Genomic DNA, 27,615 nt, shown 5'->3' with positions numbered 1-27,615 from the left:
TGAGCATCTCTGTTGTGCCAATGCCCCTTTGTGGGCCACTTGGACCTCTGGCATTTCCCTGGATTTCGGAACTGATTAGAAGTAGGTCAAAGGCCAGAGAACAGCACATAACAACCTAAAGGGACAGGATAACTAGGTCAACTAAGGTGCAGTGAGAATTCAGGTTTACTCAACTGATCCCAAACCCGTTTCGGAAGAAGGAAAACACAACACAAATATGTGAAAACCTCTTCAGCCTCTTACCTGTTAAGTGATCTTGAGCAAACTACCTAACTTCTCTGAGCCACGGTTTCTTCATCTATAAAATGAAAAGAAAAATAAAACTTGCCCACAGAGCTGGTAAGAGGTTTCAATGAAGGAATGCACATTAAGTGCCTAACCAGAGCTTTTGGAAAATGCTAGTTGTATATTTGATGAAAATGGGATGCCAACATGGTAAGCCCTACTTTGGAATATAGTGTCTGCTAACCTATGTTTGTTATCTGATATCTTGCTGGTAGTCACAAGAATGGGCCTCCCAGACTTCCAACTGCAGAGAGCACAACTGATCAAGGGCTGCAGATGTCCTTGCTGGGCTTGTGCAGGTGCCACACCTCCCTGGGGAACTCGCCTGACAAGAGAGCATGGAGACTCCCAACAGTTGACTTTGGCTCCAGAATTGCCAGTCGCCTTGCTGGATCTTCCTGGAACTGAGGGCAGTTTGGGATGCTCCCTCTCATGGATCTCTCCCTCTCTCCTTCACTCAGAGTCAGATTCGAATCACAGCCTGACACTCTTTCTCAGGCTGACTTGGTTCCCTCCCCATTTTCTTCCCCAGGAGCATTTGCCCTAACAAAATCCTTGCATGTTGAATCCTGTCTTCATCTGCTTCTCTGAAGATTCAGACGCACTTGCCCATGTTCTTTTCTGACAGTGGGTATAACTTATACTTGTCTTATGAGGTGTGCATGGATTGTTGAGCTATTCACAAGGGCCATTTCATCAGAGTAGCCGTGGGGAAGCTGCAGCTAAGAAACAGGAATAACAGGGGTCATCGTTGCCAAGAGAAGTATGAACAAACATGAGGACCTTAAGTCTCATACTTTCTCAGGGAACTACAGTTTTGGGTGTTTCTAGTCAGGAGACACTGAAGGAAATGTTTTCAAAGATAGTAATCTTCTTGGTCAAGTAACTTCACCTCTCTGGGCCTTGGTGTTCTAGACCAGTACAAAATGAGCAGATGTTAGATTTCAAAGGGACCCAGGAGACCATAAGCTCTGTGTTTCCCAAACTTCAGTTATATTTGTATACTTTTTGGCCAACCCATGTGCCACCCAACTAATAATTTTTCTTTAAGTAAATTCACTTTAACTTAAAATTTAAAAAGCAAAGTTTCTGTGAGAGTTAAATGATAAAGTATCACTTACCATAAATGGAAGACAGTATTATTAAATGCCAGTTAGATGCTAAAACCTGAAGAAAGGAGCTGCTTTCTGTTAAAAGCGCAGATTAGCAAATGTTAAAGACACGCTAACACCAAATACTTTCTAGAAAGACTGGAAGAGAAGTGAAAAAGACTGACAATGTGACTCGTTGGTTTTGTTTGTTTGGCTGTGCCACAGGGCACGCAGGATCTTAATTCCCTGGACAGGAATCTAACCCACACCACCTGCAGTGGAAGCAAGGAGTCTCACCCACTAGACTGCCAGGGAAGTCCCAACAGCGTGATCCATTGTCACTCAAAACTGGATGTACGGTTCCTCCTAAATCACTAAGTCACTCCTTTCACATAGGCTTGGAGGTTCCCTCCCTCCACACTATAGTTTGGACATCCCACTGGTAACAGTTTTTCCAGTTTGAGAGATGAGCAACTCAGGGGTGCAGGTTTACTGACCAGCTACAGAAGTAACAGTGTGTTTATCAGTTTATCATTATTCTGAGTTTTCAACAAGAATTTAGTCCGTCTAAGTGGATGGGGGCCTAGGATCCACCCATTAGAAATTGTCTTAAACAAAACTAAGAAATAGAAAGTTTGCCTTTAGTGTCTTCCATCTCTTCTTTTGTACACCCTAATTCCTCATTCCCTGCCTAAGTAACCAGACAATTCTTTTTCCTTTTGCTGCTCAGACCTCCCTGGGAGGAAGATCTACTCAGACCTAGCTTTCCCTCATCTCACTGCTCTACTCTACTTTCCATCTCCTGTTGAGCTGTTTCACACCAACCTGTGAATGACCCAAAACTGGCTTAACACTGTGACCATCCTAGAGGTATTCAAAACTAATTTTATTTTTTTTACTTTTTATTTAATTTGGAGAATAGCCAATGAACAAGGTAGTGACAGTTTCAGGTGGACAGCAAGGGGGCTCAGTCACACATATACATGAATGGATACATTCTCCATTCTCCCCCAAACTTTCCTCCCATCCAGGCTGCCACATAACATTGCGCAGAGTTCCCTGTGCTATTCAGTAGGTCCTTGTTGGTTATCCATTTTAAATATAGCAGTCTGAACATGTCAATCCCATACTTCCTAACTACTAACTATCCCTTGTCCCTATTCTTCCCCCTACCCTGCAACCATAAATTCATTCTCTCAGTCTGTGAGTCTGTTCCTGTTTTGTAAAGAAGTTCATTTGTATCATTTCATTTTATATTCGGCCCTAAGGGATGTCATATGATACTTCTCTTTCTCTGACTGACTTCACTCAGTATGACAATCTCTTTATCCATCCATGTTCCTGCAAATGTCAGTATTTCATTCTTATTAATGGCTGAGTAATATTTCACTGTATATATACATATATATATTTGTATATATATATATATATATATATATATACAACATCTTCTTTATCCATTCCTCTGTTGATGGACATTAAGGTTGCTTCCATGTCTTGGCTATTGTAAACGGTGCTGCAATGAACATTGGGATACGTGTATCCTTTTGGATCATTTCAAAACTGATTTTAAAAACTTATTTTTTTATAATCTAATTTGTCAAGAGATCTGCCTTTTCAGCCTCCCCTCAAACTTTACCACAGAGGCCTGGTTATTTTAAGATCAACTCTTTTTTTTTTTTTTTGCATTTATTTTATTTATTTTTAAAGTATGATTGACATACAATATTAGTTTCAAGTATACAACATGATTCAATATTTTTGTAGATTATACTCCATTTAAAGTGTGTGAAACTGAAAGCGTTGGTTGCTCAATCGTGTCTGACTCTCTGTCACCCCACCGACTGGAGCCCTCCAGGCTCGCCTGTTCATGGGATTTCCCAGGCAAGAATATCAGAGTGAGGAGCCATTCCTTTCTCCAGAGGATCTTCCTGACCCAGGGATTGAACTTGGGTCTTCCACATTGCAGGTAGATTCTTTACCATCTGAGTCACCAGGGAAGCCCTATACTCCATTTAAAGTTATTACAAAATAATGGCTATATTCCCTCTGCTTTACAATATATCCTTGTTGCTTATTAATTTTATGCATAGCATTTGTATATCGTAAGCTCTCCCTCCTTCCTTCTCTCCTCTTGTAACCACTAGTTTATTCTCTCTGTAAGATCAGCTATTTTGATGTTGCTCTCACTTTTAATTTAGGGCATTTCTGGCCTCATCCAGATGGCCAAACCATCATCCTTGTGTATTCTAAAATGCTTTCCTATTCCAGGTCATCAGTATTACAGGTATTGTATACTGTAACTCAGTCTTGGCTCTGCCCCCAAAGGCCTAGCATCTAAAGGGATCCAGGCCTAGGGACCTGGATATTTTGTCAGAGCTGTGAAATCTAAAGTTTTATTTTTATGGTAAGAGCTGCATTTAGCCTCCCACCCCCACCACCACATCAACTCAAAATAATCAGCTCTGGCCTACTATTAACAGTGAAGTCTATTAATAAATTGTACTAAGATTTGGGGGGGGGGGGCAGGGATAGAACTCAATTCTAGAATGGACTGTCTCTAAAATAAATTAATACCATATCTTATTGAAAAAGATTCTGACATCCTAAAATATCATTTGTTTGCCTTTGCCAAGGTTTATACACACACACACAAATAAATACCTCCAAAGGTGGAAGGTGAATGGTGCAAAGATCAGGCTGTACTGCCAAATAACACAGACTGCTTTGTTTCATGTACACAAGGCAACCAGCCCAGTGAGTTATCCCTTCCTATTACAGGACACACCTTCTCATTTCCCTCCCTCCACCCTGCCTTCATTTGAAACATAGTTCAAACAAGGGGCCAAAGTAAAAACCCCTGCCACCTAATCAGTATGAAGGTCCAACTGAGGACTTTCTTTGATTCTCACTAACCTGTCTCTGTAGATGAACAGTTGAGTGCTTTGACAAGGCAGTTCAGTTCAGACGCTTAGTCGTGGAGTCTGACTCTTTGACACCCTGTGGACTGCAGCAAGCCAGGCCTCCCTGTCCATCATCAACTCCCACAGTTTACTCAAACTCATGCCCATTGAGTCAGTTATGCCATCCAACCATCTCATCCTCTTGACAAGGCAAGCACGAGTCTAAGAGTCAGGAACTCTGAATTCCTGGGTCCTCAAAAACTAAATGACAGCAAAGGGGGTGCCCTAGGATTCTTTTTCTGACTCAAGATGGGAGGGACGCCAAGAACTAACAGGGATGTGTGACAACCGAGGTGAGAGTGCTGACTCTCCCGAAGCTTGTAGTAGAACCCATTCCAGATGAGAAATGATAGCAATAATAGTAACATAACAAATAAACCTCTGTAAAACAAAAGCCTGCCAGCAACATGCTGGTACCTGAAAATGTGTTCTCTTCTTGGTGGGAGTTGAGCCAAAAGACACAACCAAGACAAAAATTGCAGAGAAGGAAGGATTTATTATTTGCAGCAATTAAGGAGAACACAGGATCCTTCCCAAACCAGTGCCTCTCTGAATAGCAAAATTGGGGAAATTTTAAGCTAAAGGCACAGGTATATTCATAAAGGGGCTTGGGCTGAGAAATCAGCAAACGCCTGGCAAAGGTCTAGCTTTAGTTACTTGAAGTCACAAGGGTCCACTCCATCCTTCCATCCTCCACTTGAGTGGGGGCCTTAGCTCCTGCAGAACTCAAAGATGAGCATCAGATTGTTATGTGTGTCGCTTAAGGAGGAGCTAGGACTCTCTTTATCACCGAACTATTTTTTCTTGACTGCTTTCCCTTTGTTCCTCCCTTCCCTTACTTCCTTTAAGATCGTTAACTGCTGTGACCTGTTCAAGGACAAATATTATGGCCAAGCTTAGATCACAAAATGGCTTAGGCCAAAAATACCTTCTCTTAGGTCAAGAAAGCCCCCCCCCCCCCCCCCCAAACACACAAACCCCTTCTCGATCTCTAGGGACCCACCCACTCCCACTCCATCTGCTTACAACGCTTTCACACCCAGACATTCTTCTTATACCCAACACTCCGGAACGGGGAAGCAAGTCAGATTCCCTCCTCTCCCCACTCTCCCCCTTCCCCATTTCCACAGACCCTGAAGGGAGTGTCCATGAGTTACCACAGATCCCATTTCAACCGCCAAGAGGATTCACCCGAGGTCCCTCCAGCCGCCAGCGCCCACGGCGCCTATCCGGGCACAGCGGGTGCGCAGACTCTCGCCCGCAGAGGTCCCCACCGGCCGGCACCGACCGTCGCTCCCGCCCCGCCGGCCCAGAGTCCCGAGGTAGGGAGAGGGGGAGCCGGGCCCTCCCTCCGCTACCCAGGCAGGCGGGCTGGGACCCGGGGCGGCGCCGCCGCGCCCAGGGGCGGACCCCACACTTTCTTCCGACTCAAAAGCGGCGAGCGGCGTAGAGCTGCTCCGCCCCTGTCCCGCCGCAGGTCCGGAGCCGCACGTCCCGCTCGCCGCGCTGCCCGCCGCCGCCATGGCCAAGCCCCTGACCGACCAGGAGAAGCGGCGGCAGATCAGCATCCGCGGCATCGTGGGCGTGGAGAACGTGGCCGAGCTGAAGAAGGGCTTCAATCGGCACCTGCACTTCACTCTGGTCAAGGACCGCAACGTGGCCACCCCCCGCGACTACTTCTTCGCGCTGGCGCACACGGTGCGCGACCACCTAGTAGGGCGCTGGATCCGCACGCAGCAGTATTACTACGAGAAGTGCCCCAAGGTACTGCCCGCGCGCGGCGGGGCCGGCGGGCGCTCCCCGGTGCCCTCCGCGGCGTTCTGCCCTTCTGGGAGGGCGGCAACCGAGCGTCGGGGCGATGGCCCCGGCTGGATGGGTGGAGCCTTGGGGGTGACCTCTCCTAACCCCGATCCTCCCCCTACACATACACACCCCGCGAAGTCCGGGGGAGAGTGTGTGGGCGGCGGGTGTGCGGCCGGGGTCAGATCTGGCATTCCGCCAACAGCCCAGTTAAGTCTCGGTTATCCGAGCGCCATCCCCACCCTAACCACTGCGCTTCCCGTCCCCGGGGATCTCCTGGAGCAGAAGCTCAAGCCTCCCTCGCCTGTCCACTGGTTTCATAAACTTTTGGGGGAGCATCTACTCTCAGCATCTAATCTAGAGATAGCTGGCGGCTCCAGTCTGAATGCCAGGCCCCAAACAGTCGATCCAGAACAAAGGGGGATAAAAACCCTGCCTGGGGGGTGCGGGGGAGGCGGGGGGCGGTGGGGTGTGGGGAACTGAAGGTTTAGGGAGCCGAGACCTGCCGAGGTCGGCAAATAGTGATAAGATTTAAGGGGGCAGGTGGGGCAGGAGTCGGAGGAAGGCGCATCACAGCCCACAGAACCTTTTTAGAGGAGGAGATGAGATGGGGGTTGCGTGCAAGACCCGGGCTGGTAGAAAGCACAGCCCGAGTGTGACGAAGGGATGGGGGGAGTAGGAGGGGGCGGGGGTAGAGGTCCTGACACCCACGCTCAGAGCTCTGTATCCGCCTCCACCACCCCCCCGCGCCCCAGTACCTGGAGTGGGGTGTGGAGCTCCTGGAATGACTTGGTTCCTGCTGGCTGGGGGCCGAGGGCCAGGCCACCCCCGGACTGCTGAGGAACCGCTGTTCACAAACCACTCCTACCCACCGCACGGGGGCTGGAGGAGGACTTGGCTGCGAGGATTGTGTTGTGCCCAGTAAGGGTGAGGGAGTGTATTGGAAAGGGTGAAAAATGGGTAAATCCTGGAGACAGTGGCCCAAACATTTATTACAAATTGTTTTAGCACAGAAAGCATGAAAAAGAATAGTCCATATTCCAAGTGCTCAAAGAGACGCTCAACAAAAATTTCCTGAGTGAGAAATTGCAGCTCTAATGAAACTTTCAAATGGAAAGTAACTTCCTCAGCCCTGACGCCTAGGCCTCTACCGGAAGGTAGCAACTGGTAAAATATTTTCTTGCTGCTGCACTGCGGTCAGTGGTGTCAGACTCTTTTAGACCCGGCAGACTGCAGCCTTCCAGGCTCCTCTGTTTATGGGATTCTCCCTGCAAGAATACTGGAGTGGGTTGCCATTTCCTTCCTCACGAGATCTCACTGACCCGGGGATTGAACCCCACGACTCCTGCGGTCTGGTGCACTGGCAGGCAGATTCTATACCGTTAGTGCCACCTTGGAAGCCCCAAAATATATCCTTAGAAAACACTTTATGTATGCGTATATTTAAATTCAATTCAGTCGCTCAGTCGTGTCTGACTCTTTGCAAAGGCATATGTTTACTGAATTGTCAATTTGCATAGAAAAGACTGCACCTTACATTAAAAATTATTCTTTAAGTTTTTAAGCTGGAGTGTGAGATGATGAGCCGTGTTTTAGAACTCCCACCTCCCCTGACACACACATACATTTCCAAAGCATTTAGTGCCGTAGAACACACGCTAGCCTTGTATGTTTCTTCTCCAGTGACTTAACTGGTACTTCATAGTTTTCTCCTCTTGAAAGTTTCTGCACTGGACAAGCATTTAAGCCAGGTATTCTGATAGTATTACAAGTGAACAAGATCCGTTCCACACTTGTTAATCAAAGGTCCCAGCCCTTAGCACAGAGTGGAGCCAATAGGTGTGTCCAAGCTTCTCTCCCACCTCCCTTTCTGCCTGGCAACTGCAGATGAATCCCACATCTGGATCACGTCTGGATCTCTAGTCTCAATTCCTTTTCAGACTCCATTCCTACATTTATAAGTGCTTGGTGACCATAACTAGATCTCCCCTTATTCCCTCAAACTCAGCGTGTTAAAAACTCAGAATCATCATCCCTCCCAATCCCGCCCACTCTTGTGTTTCTAATGTTAATGGCATTGTCATCCTGACGGGTCATCCAGACACAAAACTCTACTTTCACCTTTGACTTCCTCGTGTATTCCCCATTCAGCAATTCACCAAATTCTGTTGATTTCTGCAGTTTGCCTTGAAATCACCCACTCTCCTCCATTCTCTCTTCTCTGCCTAATTGAGGCCCTGATCTCTGCTCTCCCAAGAAGTAGATTTCCAAGTGATTGCTTCCCAGAAGTGGTTAAACTTGGCAGCATGCAGCTGAATAAATGGCTAGCAGACGTATTTTGTTTGGTCTGTTAGACATCTTTAAGCAATCTTATTTTCCATGCCTTTGGGCAGGACATGTCCAACCAGCTCTGCCCACTACTCCTCATTGTTTTTCGGGATAGCCTTTATGCATTTATCTTCTCAGCCTGGATCCTGAAGGCATTTGACTTTACAATCCCATCTCGTTCTATGCATTATAATCTGATTAAACCTCCTAAAGTGACACACCTTGCCCTCTGCTCAGATCTATAGCACTGGCTCTGGTCACCTGGCACAGTCCTCTTAATCTAGCACTGAAGGCCCATCACAGCCCAGGTGAGGTTATTTCCCATAACCCTCTGGGACTTACCATGTTCTCCCACCAACCTGATTTGCCATCCCCATCCATGCCCTGATCTCCCCACTTCCAGGTCTCTGCCAACACTGCACCTCTCCCTCGGAATGGCATTCCCACCAGCTGTCTCTGCCCAGTTGTCACCTGCCCTGCAAGGCTCAATTGTGTTGTTGTCTTTTCTCTACACCTTCCCAGAACTACCAGGGCTTCTAATTAATGCTAGGAAAATTTTAAATTATTTTTAAAATATTACATACTGTTTTGTCCTCTTATTTTATCTTTATAAGCCTTTTGAAAATTTCTATTTTTTGTAAAATATACATAAGATATTAATAATAGTAGTGCGTGTATATAATCTATAGCATATATAGGCAATGCTCAAATATTTTACTACCAGAAGCATGTTTTAAGTGTTTAGAGATCACTAACTAAGAGGATGAGGGAGATCAATTTTTTTAAGGTCTTCTGTATCCCCCAAATAAGGTGCAATCCCACCCCCAAAAATTTATTTATAGGAAAATAGGAAATCACCTTTAATTCATGTCTTTGGAAAACCTGTCATGCAACAAGTTTCTCCAATTTATTTTATTTTAAAATACTTTATTTTAAGCAGCAACTTTTTTTTTTTTTTAGGAAGAGCTTGAAATATCTGAAAAACTCTTAAATTGATGCTAATTTAGAATTCTTAAGAGGGAGAGAAAGAAAATTAACACAGATGTAGTCATTATTCCTGGGGCTGCTGCTGCTAAGTCGCGTCAGTCGTGTCTGACTCTGTGCGACCCCATAGAAGGCAGCCCACCAGGCTCCTCTGTCCCTAGGATTCTCCAGGCAAGAACACTGGAGTGGGTTGCCATTTCCTTCTCCAATGCAGGAAAGTGAAAAATGAAAGTGAAGTCACTCAGTCGTGCCCAACTCTTAGCGACCCCATGGACTGTAGCCTACCAGGCTCCTCCACCCATGGGATTCTCCAGGCAAGAGTACTGAAGTGGGGTGCCATTGCCTTCTTTGATTCCTGGGGCTATGACCTCACAATTGCAAGTGCTTGATATGTATATATACTGTGTTTATAAGCAAGCTTTTTCTAGATCACCAAAAAGTAAAAACGCCATACATAGTGGTTTTATTATAAAGATCATGAAAATGCACACAGAGAAGAATGAAAATAATTGCCCTGATTACATAAATGGGTGTCTGTGGCTTGAGAAACTCTTCCTTTTTCTAAGTGGTACCAGGACACCAGTCATGGGGGTGAGTGGCAACTTGCACCTCTTTGGCCTGCATCTGTCTGCTTTTCCTAACTCACAAAGGTATCTAATAAATGAATAAGAGCCCTAACGATAGCGTTATAGATATTCAAGCAACTTGGATAAAAGTAATAATGATGTGCTCTGGAAAATAGTATTAAATGACATATTGACTCTCCATGGGCGACTTCGAATTCAATTGCTTCATAAAATGAAAACAGGAAAACGGAGATTTCTAAATTGACATTTTCTTATAACATTTTAAGTATATATGTGTAACTAATGAGTTTAATATTATAATAAGCATTCCTTATATTGAAATGTATTCATATTTTTTTAGTATTTTCTGCTTGACCAAATCCTTTTTAAGAGGGTGATAAAGTTAATGATCCTTTTTTAAATTAGTAAACTGTACTTATATTTTGGAGAAGGCAATGGCACCCCACTCCAGTACTCTTGCCTGGAAAATCCCATGGATGGAGGAGCCTGGTAGGCTGCAGTCCACGGGGTCGCTAAGAGTCGGACACGACTGAGTGACTTCACTTTCACTTTTCACTTTCATGCATTGGAGAAGGAAATGGCAACCCACTCCAGTGTTCTTGCCTGGAGAATCCCATGGACGGAGAAGCCTGGTGGGCTGCAGTCCATGGGGTCACACAGAGTCAGACACAACTGAAGCGACTTAGCAGCAGCAGCAGCACTTATATTTTAAAGGGTTTTAGTAATGTCTGAGCTTTGCACCTTTCACTTTCAACTCCGATGGTATTTACCTGGCTTTTACCATGTCAAAGGCAAATAGTTTCTAAGCTGATAGAGAAGTGTCCCATTTCACCAAGAATAAACACCAATAAACTTGTTATTCAGAAGAAACTATTGTCAATTCATAGACTTTCTAGAGTAATTTTAATCCTAAAATATTTAATTATAATATTACTTGCACTAACAGTTAAGGACTACTTTGTAGCCAGTGGGTGTGTCTGAAAGGAGTTAATCTTCGTGTTTCTTGGATGACTTGAGGTACTCACAGCCAAACCCACCTGACCATCATCCTAGAAACATTTTACAGATGAATGATGAGCTATGTCATTCTGACCGCTGTTTACCCAAAACGTACACTTTTTCATGAGGCTTGTGAATCGGAAGAAAAAACTCACAAAACATTGAATCTGCTTAGTTGGATGAGTTTGCTTTTTTTTTTCCACCCCCCTCCCTGGGAGTAAAAAGATATTTCAATTCAGTTCAGTCGCTCAGTTGTGTCTGACTCTTTGTGACCCCATGAATCGCAGCACGCCAGGCCTCCCTGTCTATCACCAATTTGAGTGAGTTCACTCAGACTCACGTCCATCGAGTCGGTGATGCCATCCAGCCATCTCATCCTCTGTCATCCCCTTCTCCTCCTGCCCCCAACCCCTCCCAGCATCAGAGTCTTTTCCAATGAGTCAACTCTTCGCATGAGGTGGCCAAAGTACTGGAGTTTCAGTTTTAGCATCATTCCTTCCAAAGAACACCCAGGGCTGATCTCCTTCAGAATGGACTGGGTGGATCTCCTTGTAGTCCAAGGGAATCTCAGGAGTCTTCTCCAACACCACAGTTCAGAAGCATCGATTCTTCGGCGCTCAGCTTAGGTGTTACCAAAACCAGGATATAAGATGGGTTTTCCATTTTATCAGTAGTGCTTTTCTTTAGCCCTTCATGAATCTATAGGCGTCTCGTTTGAACCTGAGTTAAAGTAGTCCTGCCTATTTGTTTTTCATTGCTTACCTTGTGTTTTTATGTTGACAAGTAAGGTTGGCCTCTTAGCTGTTCACATGACATCATTTTTCTTTGTTTCAGAGGGTTTATTACCTCTCTTTGGAATTTTACATGGGCCGAACATTACAGAACACCATGATCAACCTTGGCCTGCAGAATGCCTGTGATGAGGCCATCTACCAGGTACGTTCTCTCTGTATTTCTCTCATTCTCTCCCTTTAAATTTCAAGTGCAACTCAGGAACCTTGGAGAGAGAGCATCCCCCCTAAGAAAAAGAAAGAAAAAAGATGAAAAATTGTTTCTGTAGACATGGCTGTTTCAAACTATTAGAAATGTACACTATAGTACTACTGATCTATGGTTTAAGAGGAACACAGTTAGGGAACACAGTTAAAGAACTTGGTTTGCCCCATGAGAATTTTGTTCTGCAATCAGTTTTTGACAGCATTCCACAACAAATTGCATTTTAGAAATTTGCATCTGAAAAGCCTTTAAAAAGTACTTGAGTCCCTGTTGTCAGAATCACAAGCTTTTCTTTGGACTCCTATCTACTTTTTAAAAATGATCAAAATTTGACTGTTACTTGTATATCAAGACATTATCTGAAATTAATAAGCTTTTAAAATTCTGTTGTCATACTTTCTCCGTTGCTTCATGAGATGTAAAAATACACTTCCTCTTTAAACAAGAAGCTTGAGGTCTTGAACCTGATGTGCTAATTTGTTTGCATGAACATATTTAACTGGTCCTCTCCTGACCTTCAGGTATATTCATACCAAAAATAGTCATTAACCTTTCTGATGTGGTTGATGGGAGGAATGTGTATTTGCAAAGATGCACTCTAGATGAGAGACTGTTTAAATTACTTTTGTCCTGGCATGGGGTTGTTGTCCCCTGTGTGGACAGTTGCTTGTCACTAGGGCTGGTTTCCTTCATGTGGGTTTAGCAGAGCATTCTGTGTCAAAGAACAATTGCAGCTCCTCTCTGCTTCCGTTTTCTTTGCTTCCCTTGATATCAGCTGAAAAAATATACTTCCTTTGGACCAGAATCGAACCAGGTGGGATGAAGTGACTCCTTGCTCAAGGAGTATAGCCTACTCTAGACTCGAATGTTTAAGAGTGTTACAAATCCTAAGCACTAGTATTAGCAGTTGGCGTCACAGGGACCCCAGTACTCTAGTGAACCGGGAGCAAATTTGAAAGCCCTTTTAACAATGAACAGAGGCAGATCCATTTTTGAACTCTTTAAAAGATACAGTTATCAAGACTTGTACCAGAAAGCAACTTTTGATATAAAGATAGGAATTCAAATTGGTAACCAGCCCCATGGCAACTGGGACATCCACTTTAAGCATGCATTTTTAAATGTGTATGTTTCCATGTAAAACAATATCTAATTTCATGGATTGTATCACTTTCAGATAAGAATGCAATCATTTCACAAAGGACCATCATTAGCCAGGCATGGGCTAGATTATTATCTAGTCAGCAGAGGACAAGTATTTTAATTTATCTGACCATCAGTTTCCTCATGGTAAGATGAGCAGTCCAAAATGATCTCTAGGACTACACAATTTTGATATGAGTCCATACTGCTGCTAGTGGCCTCTGGCTTGTGTTGGTTCTAACACTTGAGGGCAGAGAGCTGACTGTCAACCAGTTCCATCCATCCCGAAGTTTATAGATGCTCCTCTGCCTCTCACAGTCTCTCTCGTTCTTTCTTTTTTTAATTGCATATAGTTAATTTACAATATTGTGTTAGTTTCAAGTGTACAGCATAGTGACAGATATTCAGTTCAGTTGCTCAGTCATGTCCAACTCTTTGCGACCCCATGGACTGCAGCACACCTGGCTTACCTGGCCATCACCAACACCCGGAGCTTGCTCAAACTCATGTCCATTGAGTCAATGATGCCATCTAATCATCTCATCCTCTGTCTCCCCCTTTTTATATTCTTTTCCATTATAGGCTATTACAAGATATTGAGTAGAGTTCCCTGTGCTATACAGCAGGTCCTTGATGTTTACCTATTTTATATATAGTAGAGTGTGCATATGTTAATCCCAAACTCCTAATTTATCTCCCCTGTGACTGTTCCCTTACAGTCTGTTATCTACCCCCAGAGAGAAGTAGAGGATTTTAGGCCCATCCCAGCTGGACCACAGGACTGAGGTTTCCCTGACTGCTGTCTGGCCCCAGATCTTACAGGCAGTGACTCACTAACTGGTTTTGGGTTAACAACCTTTGACCTCAGTGAGTAAATACGTTGTGGTCATGAAAAGATGAACTTTAGTCCATCCCAGAGAATCTGACCTCATATCTTTCCGTAATTTTCAAATTTAGTCCAGTTAGTGTGGACTTGGTACTAGACTATCTCTGAGCTTTTACCCTGACAACAAAAAAATAACTTTAAGAAACAGTAATAGCCAATATTTATTGAGGAGTATCTACCCAGGAATCATTCTGAGTGCTTTGTTTGTATAATCTCATTTAATTCACAGTCCTAAATGAAATAGATGCTATTGTCATTGTTTTATTTTAGTTGCTAAGTCGTGTCCAACTCTTTGAGACCCCGGGGACTGCAGCCCGCCAGGCTCCGTCCATGGAATTTCCCAGGCCAAAATACTAGAGTGGGTTGCTATTTCCTTCTCCAATAGATACTATTATCCTCATTTTAACTTTTTTTTTAGTTTTATTATTTTTCTTTTGGTTGTATGGAACAGTTTGTAGGATCTTGGTTCCCCCACCAGAGACGGAACCGGGGCCCCCGGCAATAGAAGCATGGAGTCTTAACCACTGGACTGCTCCCATGTCCTTGTTTTTAAGCAGGAGATAAAAGTCATAGTGAGATTTAGTACCTTGCCCACGGTCATGTAACTAATAAATAACAGAGTCGTAATGGATATTTAGAGCCCATACTCTTCTGCAGCCTGCTGCTGTGCCCTCACAGACAGTCTGCATCTTCAGTCACCAGCATCTGCAGGGGTTATCTGATGTCAGTTCTAGCATGAAGGGACCTGGAAGGATTGAGTTCACAGATGAACCTGGATGCCCAACCCAGAGCTTTAGGACATGACTGCTCTCTCTGAAGTGGCTTGTTTGTATCCACGTTCAGTGTTGTTTTCCTTTCATCCCCAGCTTGGATTGGATATGGAGGAGTTAGAAGAAATTGAAGAAGATGCTGGGCTTGGCAATGGTGGTCTTGGGAGGCTTGCTGGTAAGCGACATCGTGAATGTGCTGTGTTGTCTGGCTATTGACACCTTCTCAGATGCCAAGCAAGACTATTCCTATAGAACCAGCAGACTGTATAGGAGAAGTGCAAGGTGTGACCTAGTAGTAGATGTATTTGTTTTTGGCTCTGCACTGTGGTTCGACCAGTTCTAGACAGACAGTCAGAGAAGGCGATGGCACCCCACTCCAGTACTCTTGCCTGGAAAATCCCATGGACGGAGGAGCCTGGTGGGCTGCAATCCGTGAGGTCGCTAAGAGACACGACTGAGCAACTTCACTTTCACTTTTCACTTTCATGCACTGGAGAAGGAAATGGCAACCCACTCCAGTGTTCTTGCCTGGAGAATCCCAGGGATGGGGGAGCCTGGTGGGCTGCTATCTATGGGGTCGCACAAAGTCAGACACGACTGAAGCGACTTAGCAAGCAAGCAAGCAAGACAGACAGACAGTAGAGAAAGGAACTTGAACAAAAGAGACGTTGCTTAAAAAGTTTAGAGACATTGCTTCAAACCCCAAAGCTAACCAGATGCTTCCTGTGCCCTGAAGGGTTTCCACAGTGGGCCCTTCACTTCACTGTTCCCAACTGCTCAATTCACATACTTGTGTGGTAGGACTGAAGTTGTTTAGCCATTGTGTTATCCTTTTGTGCATTGGACATTTTGCTTTTTGATTGACTAGTAGGCAGTGATACACTTGTTATAGTATTGGTTCGATTTAATTAATGAATATCCTTTTTTGTATGGATTCAGTTTGAGTTTTTAATCCAGAAATTATTTTTCAACAAATATAGAGGAAAATATTAAAAATATAATACCAATACCATTAAATTAAAAATATGCATCCTGGACTTCCCTGGTGGTCCAGTGGTTAGGAATTTGCCTGCCAGTGCAAGGGACACAGGTTTGATTCCTGGTCCGGGAAGATCCTATGCAGCATGAGGCAGCCAAGCCTGTGCACAACTACTGAGCCTGCACTCTAGGACCCTTGTGCCACAAGAGAAGCCACTGCAATGAGAAGCCTTGTGCACTACAGCTAGAGAGTAGCCCCTGCTTACCACAGCTAGAGAAAGCCTGAGTGCAGCAACACAGAACCAAAACGAAAATAAATTAAAAAAAAATTCAGCCAACAAGGCCGTGTATTATCACAAAACAACTCTAGAGGTTGGCCATTCCAAGGTTTATTTATTCAGCAGCACAGTTCAGTCAGGACTCTGCATCTCTGTGGTTCTTTTGACTTTTTATGGAAAAAAGACAGCAGCAGTAAGGAGAATCTTTAACTGTACCCAGCAGACCTCCTAGCAGCTCTCATTGGATAGAATGATTCATCGTATGCTCAGGCCAAAACTAAAACTGGTGAAGGACATAGAATTACCATGATTAGCCTAGAAGTTTAGTCAAGCAATATTCACTTCCAGGTCCAGCCTCCCTGAAGCATAACCTGGTATGTGAACAACACTGGAATTCCGTCAGCCAGAAAGAGAGTCTGCCACAGATGTCCCAGTTGGTTAGACAGGTCACATGTAAATTATACATGTCTTTTCAAGCAAGGGGGCATGGAGACAGGTTCCCTAGAAAGGGCAGTGCTAGGGACAGGCACAATAAAAGACATGGCTAACACAGACCAGTTTCCTTCAGTTCAGTTCAATTCAGTCGCTCAGTCGTGTCCAACTCTTTGCTTAGCTTAGCTTTCCTTAGCTATTCTCAAATGGAATGCCAACATGAACGCAGTAGTAGTTTCTAGATAGTGAGATAATAAATGATGTTTGTTTTCTTCTTTATGCATTTTTGTATTTTCTAACTTTTCTATGGTATTTATTTTATTATAATTGGGGAAAATGTGACTTTAAAAAATTAATACTTACTGTGCAGCAGTCTCTGTGCTTTAAAATATAAATATGGTTTCTCATAGAAAAATGTTTTGTGGCTGCCTTGTTTTTTAGAGAAAGACAAATTTTTACTTACCTTGATAATTCTGTCTTTTGCTTGTGCTCGGTTTAATTTAGCCTGCTTCCTGGATTCCATGGCAACTCTGGGGCTTGCAGCCTATGGCTATGGCATCCGATATGAATATGGAATCTTCAATCAGAAGATTCGAGATGGATGGCAGGTATGTGACTCATATTTTTAATTTTGTCAGTAAAATTTTGCCTTGATGTTCTGGATGATTTATAATTTACAGAATTTAACAGAGGGCGTTACTAATGTCTGTAGCATTTGATTGACATCTGTGAATTCTGTCAGTCTTCCCACTTTTCGATATAAGCTCCATAAGAGCCGAGAGCCTGCCAGTGTCACCAGTATCATTCACCACCAGATCTATAGCATCTTTTACAGTGCCAGACTCATAAGGATGCTAGAGAGTCATGAAGATACTCGTCACCGAGTACCTGAATGCAGACCACCTGTAATGGGCAGTGTCCTATCTCTGCAGCATGCAAAATGGAGGAGCATGTCTTTTGACTCATGATCTTTGCCAGTAGCCCTTGCAGGTAGGAAGCATGTCACCATTTTTGTAGGTGAGAAAACTGAGGCTCTTAAGAGGTGAAGTCACCTCAGATCACACTTTTGGTAAATCTGCATCCCCAGATTTCCCAGTCACAATCAGTTTTCTTTTCCACATTCAGAGTCTTGCCCTCCTTAGTATGCCTTTGTTGTTCAGTCGCTCGGTTGTGTCCAACTTTTTGTGACACCGTGGACTGCAGCATACCAGGCTTTCCTGTCTTTCACTATCTCCTGGAGGTTGCTCAAACTCACATTTTAATATGTCTATCTTATAAGATATATAAACTCAGTTTTCTGCTTTTTTTAATATAAGATAACAGTAGGCAGCCTTGTTAACTATTATATCAAATAAATCTGGCACATATTTAATATGTGTAATTATAGTGCCCCATAGAAAATTGCACAAATAGTAATTAATCTATATAAATGACTCTCATTTTATTTTCATATAACCAAACCAGATTCTTAAGTATTTGTTTCTGTTTATCTTTAGTAATACTTTGAGCTACAGTCATATAGCTGTCCGTGCACGGACAGTTTTCCTTGATGTTAAATGTGATTTAGGCTTTCTCTTTCTCCCTATCCTTGTCTCATACCCATACCCCAAAGATACTGGATTTTCAAAAAAGCCTGACCTCTCTAAGCCCTTGTCAGAGTTCTAAGAGTCAGTCCAAAGGCAGCGCACTCAGGCATTGGGTTGGGGGACCTAGGCTGCAGCTAATCCCCAGAGAGGGGAAGGATGAGAAGCTGAGTGTCGTCACCATCTGCTTTCTCCTCCCTCAGTATTTGGACACTTTCTGGGCCAAGGAAAGTAGGTACTAAAAGATTTGATTTGATGAGAGGTTGCATCGAGGAAAGTCCCAGAAGGAGAATATTGGGAACCTATTGAAAGACAAACTTCCAAATTTTGTTAAGGACCAGTGTATCTTCAGGGGCTTCCCTGGTGGCTCAGTTGGTAAAGAATCTGCTTGCAATTCAAGAGACTGCCTGCAATGCAGAAGACCTGAGTTCAATCCCTGGAGAAGGAAATGGCAAACCACTCCAATATTCCTTTCTTGGAAAATCCCATGGACAGAGGAGCCTGGTGGGCTACAGTCTGTGGGGTTGCAAGAGTCTGACACAACTTAGCGACTCAACCACCACCACCAATGCATCTTCAATTCAGTTCAGTTCAGTTGCTTAGTCGTGTCAGACTCTTTGTGACCCCATGAACCGCAGCATGCCAGGCCTCCCTATCCATCACCAACTGCCAGAGTCTACCCAAACCCATGTCCATTGAGTCAGTGATGCCATCCAACCATCTTATCTTCTGTCGTCCCCTTCTCCTCCTGCCCTCAATCTTTCCCAGCATCAGGGTCTTTTCAAATGAGTCAGCTCTTCACATCAGGTGGCCACAGTATTGGAGTTTCAGCTTCAGTATCAGTCCTTCCAATGAACACCCAGGAGTGATCTCCTTTAGGATGGACTGGCTGGATCTCCTTGCAGTCCAAGGGACTCTCAAGAGTCTTCTCCAACACCACAGTTCAAAAGCATCAATTCTTTGGCACTCAGCTTTCTTTATGGTCCAACTCTCACATCCATACATGACTACTGGAAAAACCATAGCCTTGACTAAACAGACCTTTGTTGACAAAGTAATGTCTCTGCTTTTGAATATGCTGTCTAGGTTGGTCATAACTTTCTTTCCAAGGAGTAAGTATCTTTTAATTTCATGGCTGCAATCACCATCTGCAGTGATTTTGGAGCCAAAAAAAATAAAGTCAGCCACTGTTTCCACTGTTTCCCCATCTATTTGCCATGAAGTGATGGGACCGGTATCTTCAGCTACTCCTAAACCAATTAGGAGGCAGTATTGGGTAGGAAAAAACATCTGGGCTCTAACTTGAGATCTCATTTCTAATTTGAGGCCTAATTGCAACTCATTACCCTTATGAGTTATGTTGCCTTTATTAGGTTACTTAACTTCTCTGAACCTGGGTTTTCTTGTCTGCAAAATAGAGATGCCAGCTTCCCAAAATTATGATAAAAATATGTAAAATGTCTGGCACACAAGTAGGTACTCAAGAATGTTAATTTTCCCTAATAAAAGGAGGATACTTTCATAAATTGTGGCATTGTATAATATATTAATATAGCCATTGATAGTATGTTTTTGATTAATTATAGTAAAATGGGAAATTGTTTATGTTAGTTGAAAAAAAGGGATATAGGATCATGTGAATAGTATGACCTATCCAAAGGAAGCAAAAAAGACAAAATGCTAGGGAAAAAAAGTATATATTTATGTGTATATATATATACACACACACACACACTCACGTATCTCAAAGGTTCAATAGTAATTATCTCTGGGAGATAGGATTATGGGTGACTTTGACTATCCTTTTATTCTTCTACATGAGTCAGAGTCTATAAGAAATGTGTATTTTATAATCATAAAAAGTTAGAAAAAATAATTGGCTGCCTTCTACAATGAAGAAATCTAGGGTTACATGGTAAGAAGCCTAGCTTGGCAGGCATTTCCAGCAGGACCAAGATTTTAACACACCGTAACCAAGCAATACATGGTATTCATTCTCAGTCTTTGTATCCTGTGTGATACTCATTATACCCCACAATGTTTAAGGATTTTATTTTTTACTTTTCTGTGAAAGATGTCATTTTAAATTCAGCTGCTCAATCTCAAGAAAATTCTTTCAAGTGCATTTTCCCCAAAGTCTTATGAAAGACACTCTGTTATTCACACCTTTGACCTTTGCTACCTTTAAATGGCCTTATTCCAGGAAGCCTTCCCTTCTCTCCTGTGAGACCCAAGAAGTATACATCCCCAGCGTTTTAAGGGAAAAAGAGAGACCAAATGGCTTTGGCTAGTCTTCAAAGCTAGCTTCACTATCCTTCATCACTTCTTTTGTTATAACTTGAAATTGAGTCAGAAAGACACCTAATTTTATCTACCATAGCCATTGCTCACTGGGATGGGATTTTAAAGAGCAAAGATAAAATATGTCATACCATAAAAAAGAAACTGTTTCCATATATATATATATATGTATCTCTTTCAGGAAAGCAACCTGCTTTTTCAGCCCATGATCACTCCCCGACTCATATCAGCTACAGGGTTGCTCTTACCATAGAAAAGGCTGATGAAAATTGCACAGGCTAGGAAGATTTTTAAAGGGTGCTAGACTTTCAGTTTTCGAAGGCTCTCTTCAAAGAAGATTTGGAGTAACAAAGTGTTCTTTGTGAACTCCACCCTGCCCTCAAAGAAAATAATTATATTGCTAAAATGCTTGACCTACCTTGAACTCTACTGGGGATCATAGAAACCTTATCAGGAATAGTTCTCTGAAAATGACTGGACACTGGGAGGGAAAGGGGGAAGGCAATTGCGACAGCCTCACATTAAAGTTTAACAGTCACGTGCTAAAGTTCTGGGTGGAAAAATATGCTGGCAGTAGAAATCTCAGGGTTGAATCGAGCCATCTGCTGGAACCTTCTGTCTCTTAGAGCCCGTTCCCAGCCTGCTCTGACTAGCCATGCACAGTTCACATTACCCAGCAAGCTTCCTGTGACCACTGTTGGGTTCTCAGTGTTCCCCAGAAACATTTATCAATGATTGATACCATCAGACAGCAAAGTTTGTTGACACCACCTGATTTTTACTCACTGATTCTTCATGTCCTGTGTAGCCCACAATTGAGAGGAAAAGCATTCTTAGTATTCAATCACTGACTGAGACCCTGAGCTGACCTCTGCTTCCATGCTGGCAGGAACAGATTCCATTGAGTAATTTCTCTAGGAAGATACCAGATCCAGCTGCCACACACTCCTCACCCCTACCCAGAGGGGCACTTTGCTCCTCACTCCAAGTCTTCTGCTTGCTTTATCTCAGCTCCTTTTCATCTGGGATGTTCAGATCCAAACAGCCCACTTGGATGTAAATGAAAGCTCTCCTCCCATCTGGCCCCGGCTCTTCATGTGGCTTCGCAAGCTGGGGCATTCAGGGATCACTGGCTACATGGAAATCTAAATTTACAGACTAATTTGCTGGAAGGAAGCAGGATAGAGAGGAGGTTTATCACCACCCCACAGCCTTGGTGGATTGGGTGGGGGGTAGTTCTCTCTTTCTCTTCTGATCTGCTCAGACCAGCTTGTGTTTATGAAACATTTATGCTTCAATTTACCTTAAAAACAAGCTTTGTATAATTGAGGGAATTATTGACAGATTCCTTGCCAAAATCAAGAAGAGACTCAATAAAGAATAGCAAGCTAGGAGTTCTATTCTCCTACAGAATGTGTTAAGTAACCCAGTGGAATTAAAATCAGCTATTATTTGGTGGGGAAAAATCAGACCAACACTGGATTGCGTTGAAAGTGACTGGCTGACTAGTCAGTCCCTTATCACTTGACAGTGTGTCCTCAAAAGAGCAAATACGACCTCGGACTTGCATGGGAGGCTGGGAGGGGCTGGTGGTGGGAAGCCCGGAGTTCAGTTTCTCTTCTATGGGCATTTCATTCTGCTTGAGGGGAGAGCAGTCTGAATCTGCTGCATTTATCAGCAGAAAATATGTTGTCCCCTTAACCTGTGCACATTTTTTGAGAGGAAAGCTGTTTCTGCCTCACTGTCTTCCTGGTTCACGTACAACCTGAAGATGTATATTAACAACAGTCCTGGGTGCTGAAATGAGGCATCTAGGCCCTAAGGTTCATTCCTGTTATAGAAAGCAGTGTTCACATTGATCAGTATTTGAAACCCAGAACCTGCCCCCTTGCCTAAGTGCAGCACGAAGTGTTTTGTAATTAAGGATGTTTGATGCTTTGTGGACATTCTCATTTATTTTTCATCAAATTTCTAGTTATTAATATGAGCTAGTGGGCTCTAACTTTACCAATCTCTTATCAATTGATAAAAATTCAGTCCTTTCCTTGTTAAATTTTCATTGTCTTTTTTGTTCTCTTTATGACGGGGATAGCAGAAGTCTCAGATCTGAATTATAGTTCCTGACTTTGTATTACCATGTAGCTCCAGGCTGCACCATGTACGCAGTGTCTTCATGTTAAAAGGCAGACTTTTAAATGCAGATTTTGAGACCCCCACCCCATACTGCCTGAGACTCTGCATTTGAACAGGATGCATTTTACTGATTAGCTCACATCTAGGTCCAGCCTTCCCTTCCTGCATCTGCTGCATTCTCCTGTCTCCAGCAGCTCTCTAACTCCAGACTTTCTATCTAAAGATGTTGTTTCTGTGAGTCCCCTCTTCATTCATCATGTTGCTGGTAGTTCCTGTTAATGGGCAGCTTACTGGCATTCCCAATATAAAGTCATGATCAGTGTTTGAATAAATGGATATGTGTTAGCTTGTCTGGCTATTGACATTAATGTTTTATCTAATATCTCAAAAGTTAGCTGTGTTTGTTCACCTCTCTCCACACTGCCTGGGGCAGACACTGAACTCGTATATAGGTTATCATGAAGCATCCAGCATTGTGTGATATTCATAATTAATATCTCTTTAAACTAAAGCTGAGTTTTCTATGAGGGAAGGGTGAGGCAGCAAATAGGTAAAATAACCATATTTGGGGTAATTTCATTGACAAGAGAACTTTGTATTAAAAAACCTTAACCCTCCCTCCTTTCCAGAACACAATTCCATCTTTTAATATATATACAATATTTTAAAGTTTTCACTAATAATATCTTTAAAAATGTAACCCCCTCCCACCATATGTTTTGTCATTGTTATGGTATTTTTATGTTTTTTTTATAGAAAACAAAATTTATTTGATGTCCAGGATGCCCTAAATACAAATTCTGATTTTAAAAATTGTATAAGAAATATTTTGTTATAAACTGACATAACTGCGTGGGGATACATTGAAGTTATCAATAAAATAAATTCCTTACCTTGTTAGTATGTTATTTTCAAAATGAACTGTATTAGTTCATTATCAGATCAAAATTACATGAGGATTAAATTAAACAAAGACTACAAAATGTAATGGTGTTCTGTTGGTGGGAATATAAATTGGTGCAGCCACTGTGGGACTCAATGGACAATCCTTAAAAAACTAAAAACAGAACTACCATATGTTCTAGCAATTCCATTCATGGGCATATATCTGGAAAAAATGAAAACACTAATTCAAAAACATACATGCACCCCAATGTTCATAGCAGCACTATTTATAATTGTCAAGATATGGAAGCAACCCAAGTGCCCATCAACAGATGAACGGATAAAGATATGATATATATATGCCATGAAATATTACTCAGCCATAAAAAAGAAATGCTGCCACTTGCAGTATCATGGATGAATGTGGAGAATATTACGCTTATTATGTCTAGTGAAATAGGTCACACAGAGAAAGACAGATACAATATGTTATCACTTATATGTGGAATCTAAAAAATAATACAAATGAATGCATATGCAGAATAGATTCACAGATACAGAAAACGAACTTGTGGTTACCAAATGGGAGAAGGAAGAGGAGAGGGACAAATTAGGGGTATGGGATTAGCAAACTATGTGTAAAACAGATAAGCAACAAGGATACACTGTATAGCACAAGAAGTTATACCTGTTATCTTATAATACCCTGTAATGGAATATAACCTGCAAAAGCACTCTCACTATGCTGAACACCTGGAACTAACACAGTATTGTAGATCAACTATACTTCAATTTTTTTTTAATGGAAAAAAAAGTTATAGTGTTCTGTACCTATCCTGAAATAAGGGAGCTTTCTATGAGTAGCTTTTCTCCACTGATTCTATGCTTTCTAGGCACAAAGCTCTTGACAGAAAATCATGATGTAGGACCCATCAGGTCCTACACCATGTAAATACCACTGGGAGGCCTCTCTTTCCCTCAAGCTAGACAGTTGGCTTCCCAGATGTTAAGGCACAGGCTTTGGAACCCACAGTTTAGTTCAGTTCTGTCACTCAGTTGGGTCCGACTCTTTGTGACTCCATGGACTGCAGCACAACAGGCTTCCCTGTCCATCACCAACTCCTGGAGCTTGTTCAGGCTCGTGTCCATCGAGTCACTGATGTCATCCAACCATCTCATCTTCTGTCGTCCCCTTCTCCTCCTGCCTTCAATCATTCCCAGCATCAGGGTCTTTTCCAATGAGTCAGGCCAGCATCCGGTGGCCAAAGTATTGGAGCTTCAGCTTCAGCATCAGTCTTTCCAAGGAATATTCAGGATTAATTTCCTTTAGGACTGACTGGTTTGATCTCCTTGAATTCCAAGGGACTCTCAAGAGTCTTCTCCAACACCACAGTTCAAAAGCATCAATTCTTCAGTTGATGAACTGACAGACCTACCATCAAATCTTATCTGCATCATTCACTGTCCATGCAACTTTGAGCAATTATAGTTCCCTTTAAAAAGGGAGAAGCTGTTCTATACATCAGTGTCTCTTTTGCTGTCTCGTACACAGGGTTATTGTGGACTCTATGGGGGAGGGAGAGGGTGGGAAGATTTGGGAGAATGGCATTGAAATATGTAAAATACCATGTATGAAACGAGATGCCAGTCCAGGTTCGATGCACAATACTGGATGCTTGGGGCTAGTGCACTGGGATGACCCAGAGGGATGGTATGGGGAGGGAGGAGGGAGGAGGGTTCAGGATGGGGAACACATGTATACCTGTGGCAGATTCATTTTGATATTTGGCAAAACTAATACAATTATGTAAAGTTTAAAAATTAAATAAAATTGAAAAATAAAAAAAAAAGGGAGAAGCTGTAAGTTCCCTCCTACAGGATTGCTATGAGAATTAAACACAATAATATATATATAAAACATTTAGAGCAATATTACCGAGTATTGTTGATTTAGGCTGTATGATAATAACAAAGATGAATTGAGGTTGACAGAACCAACATCTTTCTTGCCAAAGCAGTACTGAGTTGATCCAGTCAAAAATATTTTTGATTTGATATAATTGAAGGGTTAGGTCCATATCTCCTGAAAAACAAATTATAAGCCATGTCCTTTTTGCAGATAGAAGAAGCAGATGATTGGCTCAGGCATGGAAACCCCTGGGAGAAGGCCCGCCCTGAGTTCATGCTGCCTGTTCACTTCTATGGAAGAGTAGAGCACACAGAGGCTGGGACCAAATGGACCGACACCCAGGTATTTCAAGAGTCCTCACGCTGAGCGTTGTACAGAGGACAACACAGCATGATGTGTAGATGGTATTCAGTATAGTGTATTGTGTGTTGAATAACAATGTATTTTTATAAATAAATGTGTTACTTCTCTTAGTGAAACCTGTGCATTTTGGAGACCAGGGTGCTGAAGTCAAGAGAGAAGTGACTTCCCTAAGGTCAAGTGACTTACCAGAGTCATTTCGTCATCTACTTTATCAGAGATTAATCAATTCTATAATCCCAGCATGCTTAGCTCTCTAGTTTTATGTACCGTTGTTGAAACCAAGAGTGAATAAAGTTAAATGTCATTCCTCACACCACTGCCATATGTACATTGACTTGTAAATTCTAAGGGGTAAATATTTTAAAATTGAAGTATTTATTCAATGGATTACCAAAATTTTTCATTACAAAGTCAAGAAAAACAACACAAAATATTGCAAAATACATGCTGTTATTATTTGCCAGATCACTGCTAGAGAAATAATGCTGGTGTCCATCCAAGTGTACTTAATTCCTGGACATGTATTTATCCTGCCCCTAGCCCGAGGGCAGGCAGGGGCAGATTCTGCCCCAGCTCCGGCATTCCCTGCATGCCAATTGCAGGAGACATAAGAGGCTCAGGTTTCCAGTTTGATCCCTGGGTCAAGAAGATCCCCTGGAGGAGGAAATGGCAACCTACTCCAGTATTCTTGCCTGGAGAATCCCATGGACAGAGGAGCCTGGCAGGCTATAGTTCATAGAGTCACAAAAAGTCAGACACAACTGAAGCAACTTAGCATGCACACACGCAGAATAGAGTGTTACCCTGTTGCTGCTGCTGCTGCTAAGTCACTTCAGTCGTATCTGACTCTATGCGACCCCAGAGACGGCAGCCCACCAGGTTCCCTCGTCCCTGGGATTCTCCAGGCAAGAACACTGGAGTGGGTTGCCATTTCCTTCTCCAATGCATGAAAGTGAAAAGTGAAAGTGAAGTCACTCAGTCGTGTCCGACTCTTAGCGACCCCGTGGACTGCAGCCTACCAGGCTCCCCCGTCCCTGGGATTCCCCAGGCAAGAACACTGGAGTGGGTTGCCATTTCCTTCTCCAATGCGTGAAAGTGAAAAGTGAAAGTGAAGTCTCTCAGTCGTGTCCGACTCTTAGCGACCCCGTGGACTGCAGCCCACCAGGCTCCTCCATCCATGGGATTTTCCAGGCAAGAGTACTGGAGTGGGGTGCCATTGCCTTCTTTACTGAACAATTTATTTTTCAGCCCCTCCAGTGGAGGAGCTGTGCTATGCTGTCCTCATACTTCCTGATAAAAAACCCCTAAGCACTGTTGGACTGCATTGTCCAGTCAGGAGGCTCCACTTGAGATATTTGTTTAGTAAATACAGTCTTAGGCCAGAAAAGATGTTTCATTGGCCATTCTTTAAAAGCTTAAAGAAAATGGTAAAGACCAGAGAAATGTTCTTTGTTATATAGAAGAATCAGGGGCAAAATTCAGTCTTGTAATGCTACATTCAGTTGGTTTGTGGACTAATCTTCATAAATAAATGCTTCATTTTATCTTAGAAGAATCAAGACCCATGTTATAGCAGACTTTTAAACTAATGCTTTATTCTGCTAATCCATGCAAAGCTAGTCACAGTTCAGAAAAGTAAAACTTTTTTTAAAAAGTCTTTTTTTTTTTTTTTGCAGCATATGAAGTAATGGATTAGAAGCTAAAATAGGTCATTATATGTAATGATATAAGGAATAAGTTAATATGGTGATTTCAAGACATTCCCTTATATCTCCTCCACTTCTATTTTGGTCAAACAGTAGACCACAGTCTGAGTTATAGTTGCTTACAAATAGGATCAGGAAAACTGCAACAAATCAATTGTTAATATGCCCAAAGAATTCTCACATGTTTTGAGTGTTAAACTAGCAAGTATTTGATG

The 27,615-nt window shown here is 42.7% G+C and overlaps 1 protein-coding gene and 1 long non-coding RNA gene across 3 annotated transcripts in view; one reads left to right on the top strand and one right to left on the bottom strand.

The window, feature by feature from the left end:
- Positions 1–4,815: 4,815 nt before the first annotated feature.
- Positions 4,816–5,684, bottom strand: LOC113900199. The gene is made up of 2 exons (XR_003513085.1): positions 5,497–5,684; positions 4,816–5,056 (listed from the first exon to the last, which is right to left on the bottom strand). It is a non-coding gene; the product is annotated as an uncharacterized LOC113900199 (long non-coding RNA).
- PYGL (glycogen phosphorylase L) overlaps positions 5,643–27,615 on the top strand; it is a 54,725-nt gene continuing 32,752 nt past the window's right edge. Inside the window, exons 1-5 of one of the 2 annotated variants that reach the window (XM_027553724.1) lie at positions 5,643–6,103; positions 11,872–11,973; positions 14,929–15,007; positions 17,025–17,128; positions 25,542–25,673. In XM_027553724.1, coding sequence (XP_027409525.1) covers positions 5,861–6,103; positions 11,872–11,973; positions 14,929–15,007; positions 17,025–17,128; positions 25,542–25,673 — 660 coding nt within the window. In that variant the 5' untranslated portion in view covers positions 5,643–5,860. The remainder of the gene's footprint in view (positions 6,104–11,871; positions 11,974–14,928; positions 15,008–17,024; positions 17,129–25,541; positions 25,674–27,615) is intronic. The other variant, XM_027553723.1, reaches the window with a different exon arrangement.

The sequence above is a fragment of the Bos indicus x Bos taurus genome, chromosome 10, assembly GCF_003369695.1.
Source record: "Bos indicus x Bos taurus breed Angus x Brahman F1 hybrid chromosome 10, Bos_hybrid_MaternalHap_v2.0, whole genome shotgun sequence".
Classification (NCBI taxonomy): Eukaryota; Metazoa; Chordata; class Mammalia; order Artiodactyla; family Bovidae; genus Bos; species Bos indicus x Bos taurus.
The sequence above is the reverse complement of the archived record's forward strand: the minus strand, read 5'-3'. Positions and strand labels throughout refer to the sequence as shown.